At 57.5% G+C, this 7,172-nt stretch overlaps 1 protein-coding gene across 1 annotated transcript; it reads right to left on the reverse strand.

Annotated features, from left to right (window-relative positions):
• Positions 1-3,393: 3,393 nt before the first annotated feature.
• Positions 3,394-5,767, reverse strand: ISG15 (ISG15 ubiquitin like modifier). The gene is made up of 2 exons (XM_032768301.2): positions 5,662-5,767; positions 3,394-4,814 (listed from the first exon to the last, which is right to left on the reverse strand). The coding sequence occupies exons 1-2, from the start codon at positions 5,662-5,664 to the stop codon at positions 4,344-4,346; spliced, it is 474 nt and encodes a 157-aa protein (XP_032624192.1). The 5' UTR covers positions 5,665-5,767; the 3' UTR covers positions 3,394-4,343.
• Between the last annotated feature and the right edge of the window lie 1,405 nt (positions 5,768-7,172).

Here is a 7,172-nt window from a genome sequence, read left to right on the forward strand (position 1 = left end):
GGGGAGTTTAAGTGCCTTTCAGCGAGACAGTGCTGCCTAGTGAGTAAGGTACTGGGCTGAGACACAGGAGATGTGGGTTCTATTGCCCAGGTCTGCCACTGATTTGCTGGTGAACTTGGACAAGTCACTCCTCCACCCTGTGCCTCAGTTTCCCCATCTGTAAAATGGAGGTAATGCTACTGACCGCCCTTTGTAGACTGTTTTGAGCTCCAGGGTTGAAAGGAGCTATAGAAGAGCATGGCGGTGGCATTATTCCAAAGGGGATACACAGAAAGTCTTGGACAAAAACAAGAATTGAGCCCAGCTCCTCTGACTTCCAGGGTTTGGGACACAGATCTCTGCCTCCAAGCGGTGAGCTCTGAGGGTGCATTCCAGAGTGAGCAGGGAGGGGGCTCACTTTGGTAAAGCCAGGCGGCATGGAGCTCAATGGGGCTGGGGCTGTGCGCTGGTGGTGACAGCAGGGGTGCTCTGTCTGGGACACCTCATTCACAATTGACAAAGTCTTTTAAAGGGGAAACATAAGCTGCCCCCCTGCTGGCCATAGGGCGGGGAGAGAGCCCCGGCAGGACTCACAGAGGGCCTCACACTCCCACTTCTCAGGGAATTGCTCACACCTCCGTGCACCTACCTGCCCAGGGGAGAGACAGCACCAGACACCAAGCAGCCAGTCCAATCACTCTCTGGCCGGGGCAAAATCCCCCTTTCCATCACTCTCACTCCCACCTGGGATTCTTCCCCCTGCATCTCCGCCCCACAGGGATTCCCCCAGTCTCTCCCCCCATGGGACATTCCATCCCTGTAGCTTCTCCCATGGGAACCCCCCTTCAGTGCCTCCCCTGGGGATTTCCCATTCCCTTTGCTAACTCTCCCCACCTCGGGATTTCCCACCTGTGACCTTGCCCTCCATGTGTTTATAAGTGTGAATATAATGTAACTGGAATATGCTTTATGCAAAAGGTCTCTTGTGCGGTATCCTTGCAAAGCTTATAATCTACTTAGTGTGGGCATCCTGTTTGTATGAATGTATCATTCCTGGATCTGTAACTAGAACTAAGAAATATAACTCTGAAGTCGTATTGTCATTATGCAAAGTGTGGGCCATTAATGGTGGCTTGGAATTTTGATGGCTCCATTGACCAGGACAATGGTTGTAAGTGGCTCTGTTTATTTGCAGGCCTTTCTGTGAGTCAGGCCGGGAAGAATGGAGACTGGGGTCTCACAGGACAAGTGACCATGTCACCTGGTACTGGAATCCATCTTAAACCTGGTGCTTTTCCATTTAGGAGAGGTGGGGACCCAGAGAGACAAAAGATTCCACCTGGTGCCAAAGCTATAAAAGGGGGTGGAACAGAACAAAGGAGGCTGCCAGTTGTGAGAAATCCCCTAGTTACCACCTGAGCTGGAACTAACAAGGGCTGTACCAGGGGAAAGGATTGGGCCCAGACTGGAAGGAGTCCAGTCTGTGAAAGAAGCTTACTGGAACATCTCTGAGGATGAAATTTTATCTGTAATCAGTTTTGTAAAGTATTAGGCTTAGACTTGCAAGTTTTGTTTTATTTTGCTTGGCAACTTACTTTGTTCTGTTATTACTCGAAGCAACTTAAATCCTACCTTTTATACTTAATAAAATCACTTTTGTTTATTGACCCAGAGTAAGTGATGAATACCTGAGGGAGCAAACAGCTGTGCATCTCTCTCTATCAGTGTTACAGAGGGTGGACAATTGATGAGTTTACCCTGTATAAGCTTCATACAAAGTAAAACGGATTTATTTGGGGTTTGGATCCCACTGGGAGCTGCGTGTTCGAGAACATACCCTGCTGAGCAGTTTTGGGTTAAAGTCTGCAGCTTTGGGGGTGTGGACCAGACCTGGGTCTCTGTTGCAGCCGGCTTGCGTGTCTGGCTCAACAAGACAGGGTTCTGGAGGCCCAAACTGGCAGAAAAAAGGGCTCAGCACATCAGGTGACAGCCCCAAGGGGGTCTCTGTGACCAAACAGACCTTTTTCATAAAGCATATTCCAGTTACATTATAGTCACACTTACTTTCATAAAACATAGAGTGCAACGGCACAGCACCCCATGGGGATTCTGCTCCTGTTCTCAGTGTGGGGTAGGAGCCATGTCCTTGAGTAGCGGGCTCAGTGGCAGAGTCGGGGAAAGCAGCTAAACCCCAAACCCCAGGCTGGCATGTCTTGGCAGCCACAGCTTGGTAGCATAAGGGCAAGGAGGAGGGCTGTGGCTTGTGACATGGGTCATCTCGTCCACGGCTCCTGTCGGCTCACTTGAACTAGCCACAGGCCAGCAGCTTTGATAGGGGCAGAGGGAAGGCCTGGGGGGTGGATCCGGGCCCCCAAGCTATATGCTTGGCACCAATGGCCTAAGCACTAGCTCTTGCTTTAGGAGCGTGGTGCTGGGGTTCAAACTCTGAGCCCCACACTCCCCTGAGAACTACTTCAGTAGCATTGCCAGCCCTCCAGGATTGTCCTGGAGTCTCCAAGAATTAAAATTCTGTCGTGATGAAACCTCCAGGAATACATCCAACCCAAGCTAGAAACCTTATATACACCTTGTGCCGAAGTGGGAATGTTCTTGCTGTTATGTGAATGCTGAGTGGGGAGTACTGACCTGGGAAGGTTGCAGGGGAATTGGGGCCTGCCTTGGGGAAGGGAGGATACCTGAGCATGTAACCTGAGACCCCAGGAGAGGGGTTGGAAGCCAGGTGACACCTCTGCCCCGGAAACTGGACAAAGGACAGAAAGGCTGGGGGAGGAGCATGAGAGGCTGGGGGTAGTTTTCAGTTTGAAGCTGGCTGGTAAATGGAGACGGGCACCCCGAAGGGGCTTGGGCTTCCCAGCAGGGCGGTGCCCACCCTGGGGCCCCAGATGGAACTAACTAAGGGGGGTCCTGTTGTCTGTACCGGCAAGACCTGTTTTGGACTGTGTTCCTGTCATCTAAATAAACCTGTTTCAGTGGCTGGCTGAGAGTCATGTCTGAGTGCGAAGTGGGGAGAGGGCAGGACCCTCCGGCTTCCCCAGGACCCCGCCTGGGTGGATTCACTGTGGGAAGTGCACAGAGGGGCATATGCTGAATGTTCCGAAGGAGAGGAGGCTCCCCAAAGTCCTGACTGGCAAGGGGGGGGGGGGGGGGCAGTTGCAGAGCATCACCCAGGGACTCCATGACACACCTCAGCTGCAATTCCTTTCTTTCTCATCCAAAGGGCAGCACAGCTGGCTGGTCTGGGGGGTTTCCTCCTTTCCTTTGGGGGTGAGGCCAGTATTTGGGAGCATAGGGTTAAGAGCTTGGCTCGGTGCACAGGGGCAGATCACCTGGAAGGCTTTACAAGCGTGGATCAGAGTCCGCAAAGACAAGACAGGACTCAGGAGCAGGGCAGGATTTGAGGAAACCTGTTTATTGATCCTATTAGATCATTCTCACGCATTTACATAGCAAAGTCCCGTAGAGTCCAATACAGTCACAGACTGAGTCCATCAATCACAGTTTGGAAAATGCAAATAATGTCTTGTGACAAAAAAGACCAAAATCCTTACTGCCAAAGCCAGAGACTAATCAGGCCCATTCCTTTGTTTCTTCACAGACCACTACCCCAGTGGTCATTACAGCCTTAATAATTGCTCTGGGGCAGGGCTGACCCCCCCACGCCCAATGTGACATCACAGGAAGCAGCTGCACAGCCCGAGGAGATGGAGCAGGGGGTTGTGCTGGATCTTCTTGTGATGTTGGCATCCAGGCTTCACACCTGAATTCAATTGGTGACAAAGCAAGTGGCCAGTGCGCTCTTCCGCTAGGGTTACCGCCTGCTGAAAGCATACCCTCACCCCCAGCACTGCCAGAGAACCACAGCAAACAGCTATAGCAAGGAAACAACTCGCTAGATACATGGCATGGGTGGGGGGGTCTCATTCACATGGAGGAGCTAACTGAGCAAGCCTTCTACGGGAGAGATTTGCACCATGTTGTAAGGAGCCCGGGCCCACTGTGCCCCCTGGAAGGAACAGAGTAGCTCTGCACGGCCCAGGTCAGCCACACAGACTGGCACAGTGGGGCCACGCTGCACTGGAATGGGATGCACGGATGGATGAGGAGCTGGTGAGCACGTGCACAATGGGGTGCGAGTGCCGTGGGCAACCCAGCATCAGGGTGATGCTCACTTTCCCTGAGACCCCTCCCAGTCTTCTGCATCACCCCCCACCCCAGTCAGTGCTGGAGCCGGTCACAGCTTCACATCTGAGAGTCCAAAGCTAACGTACGATGTTTGGGATGCTAAGGTCTATCTAGGAAAAGAGGAAGGGAGCAGGAATGTCAGGAAGGTCAGGCCCCAGGGCTCAGCCCCCCCGCAGACACAGGTGCAGGAAGATGGTGCAGTGGGGGGCGATGTTGTAGTCTCCCAGCTTGTGGCCATCCTCCAGCGGTTTCCCCTCAAAGCTGAGCCAGAACTGCTCCGCCTGGATGTTCTCCTGCTGCTGGACCCGCCCCCTGAACTGGGTGACCCCGTCGGAGGGGAGGACGGTGTAGGTGCTGGTCCTGCCTTTGCCGTTCTTCACGAAGATGGTGATGGGCTCCTCATTCTTTACCATCAGCAGGACGATGTCTCCGGTCTTGAGCTGGTAGTCGGAGAGCCGGGAGTCATCGCGCAGCTCCACGTAGGCCCCGTTCTGGCAGGCCAGCTTCTGCTGGTACGGGGACACCCCCATCTGCTTGGCAATCATGGCCTTGAAAGCCGGGACAGTCATCGTGCTGGTGACCTCCAAACTGTGCATCTCGCCAGTCAGCAGCTTCACGCTGAGCCACAGGGCCTGGGGAGGAGAAGGCCCAGAGCGGTCAGACCCCCTGGCAGCAGGAGCCCAGGCGCCCATCCCACATGGACTCAGAGCCCCGGGAGGGAAGCAGGTTGGGGCTTGTTATGGTCCCCATATCCTGTCATGCCCCTATAGACCCCTCCAACGCCTGGCAACAGGTGCAGACTTTACCCCAGTGCAACGTGCAGGGAAATGCGTCCCAGTCAGCACGACAGGGATCACACCCACCGCACCAGCATCCGTGCCAGCGCACGAGGGCTCAGTGAACGCTCACCAGATCCCTTTTCATGGGGCTAAAGGGGGCCCAAACCCAGCCCCCCTAGAAGGGTGGTCGAGGGATGAGGCTGCTCACTGGGCCGGCTGGTCTGACCCCTCGGAGCTCAGTCTTGGTTGGGGTGCACTAGCCAGCACTCAGGGGCTGCCCCGGGACAAGGGGTGTCCAGGCTGCTGCACACCCCACCTCCCTCTCAGGGGGCTGCCCCAGGGCAAGGGGCGCCCAGGCTGCTGCGTGCCCCCCCTCCCGCTCAGGGGGCTCCCCACGGGCTGGCGGGTCGCTAACAAAGGAGCAGCTTAGGGGAGATCGGAGCTGGGAGGGGGCGGTAAATACAGGCGGCAGCTGCCTTTCCTGTGCCAAGGGACCCCGGGAAGTGCCGATCGGCCCCTCCTCGGCTACCGGCTGAGCGCGGGGGGCTGTACCCGGCCCTGCGCTCGGGGTCCCCCCCAAACCCGGGAGGGGGTGGGGCCCCAGCGAACAGGAGACCCCGGTGGGGGGTCCGGTCCCGAGCTGCCCGCTGCCCTCCCGCGGACCAGCAAGGTGCAGAGCGACCCCCGGGACGCGCCTCACCATGTCCGCAGCCTGCCGGGGTCTCTCTGGCTCCACAGCGTCCCAAGTTCGAGTCCGACCCGCTCTGCCCGGCTCCGCCGCCGGCTCCTGATTTATAGCCCGGCCACCGCCGCGTCACCCGGGGCCGCCCCTCACCAAGAATCAAAACCAGCCTCGACCGCTGAGTTTCGGTTTCCTTCCCCGCCCCCCGGCTCCTCCGCCGCGGGGAAATGAAACTAGGAGGCGATGGGGGAAGGGACCCGGACCTCCCCGGCCCCGCATGTCACTCCGGGGAAGCGAACCAGCCCCGGGCTGTCCCGTGGGGGCCAGGGACCCACACCCGCCATTGGGCCGGGGCCATAAACTGGCCCCTGGGGCGCGATCCAGACCCGGATCCACATTTCGGGGCTGGCTGCATCGCTACTTTAGAAAAGAAAATAAATCGGGGTGTCAGTGTGCTCCCCCGACCCCCATGCACCCCGCCCCGTGTCCGCAGGAGGAGCTGGCTCCCTCTTTAATCAGCCATGTTACAGATCCTAACAGGGGAAAACCCCTGGGGGTGTTTTGTTTTAACACAGGGCCCCTTTAACCTGTGGAATTCCCTGCCACAGGACAGCAGAGAGCTGGCAGCACAGCCAGGCTCAGGAGGAGCTCGGTCAGTCCAGGGGTGATGAGAATATCCCAGTTCCATTAGATGGGGCACCGTCTGGCGGTCTAATAGGGGATATAATCCCTCTTGCTTCAAGGGGTGATGTGGGGAGCAGTGTGGGTCAGGGAGGGTGTGTGCCATGGGGCGGTGTGGGGAGCAGTGTGGGTCAGGAAGGGTGTGTGCCATGGGGTGGTGTGGCGTGTAGGGAGCAGTGTGGGTCAGGGAGGGCATGTGCCATGGGACAGTGTGGGGAGCAGGGTAGGTCAGGGAGCAGTGCGTGCCATGGAGCAATGTGGGGAGCAGTGTGAGTCAGGGAGGGTGTGTGCCATGGGGCAGTGTGGGAGCAGTGTGGGTCAGTGAGTGGCAGGTGCCCTGGGGTGGTGTGGGGAGCAGTGTGGGTCAGGGAGGATGTGTGCCCTGGGGTGGTGTGGGGAGCAGTGTGGGTCAGGGAGGATGTGTGCTATGGGGCAGTGTGGGGAGCACGGTGGATCAGGGAGGGCGTGTGCCATGGGGCGGTGTGGGGAGCAGTCTGGGTCAGGGACAGTGTGTGCCATGGAGCAGTGAGAGTCAGGGATGATGTGTGCCATGGGGCGGTGTGGGGAGCAGTGTGGGTCAAGGAGGGCGTGTGCCATGGGGATGTGTGGGGAGTAGTGCGGGTCAGGGAGCGGTGCATGCCATGGGGAGATGTGGGGAGCAGTGTGGGTCAGGGGGGGTGTGTGCCATGGGGCAGTGTGGGAAGCAGTGTGGGTCAGGAAAGGTGTGTGCCATGGGGTGATGTGGGGAGCAGTGTGGGTCAAGGAGGGCGTGTGCCATGGGGATGTGTGGGGAGTAGTGCGGGTCAGGGAGCGGTGCATGCCTTGGGGAGGTGTGGGGAGCATTGTGG

The sequence above is a fragment of the Chelonoidis abingdonii genome, chromosome 22 (assembly GCF_003597395.2).
Source record: "Chelonoidis abingdonii isolate Lonesome George chromosome 22, CheloAbing_2.0, whole genome shotgun sequence".
NCBI classification, from domain to species: Eukaryota; Metazoa; Chordata; order Testudines; family Testudinidae; genus Chelonoidis; species Chelonoidis abingdonii.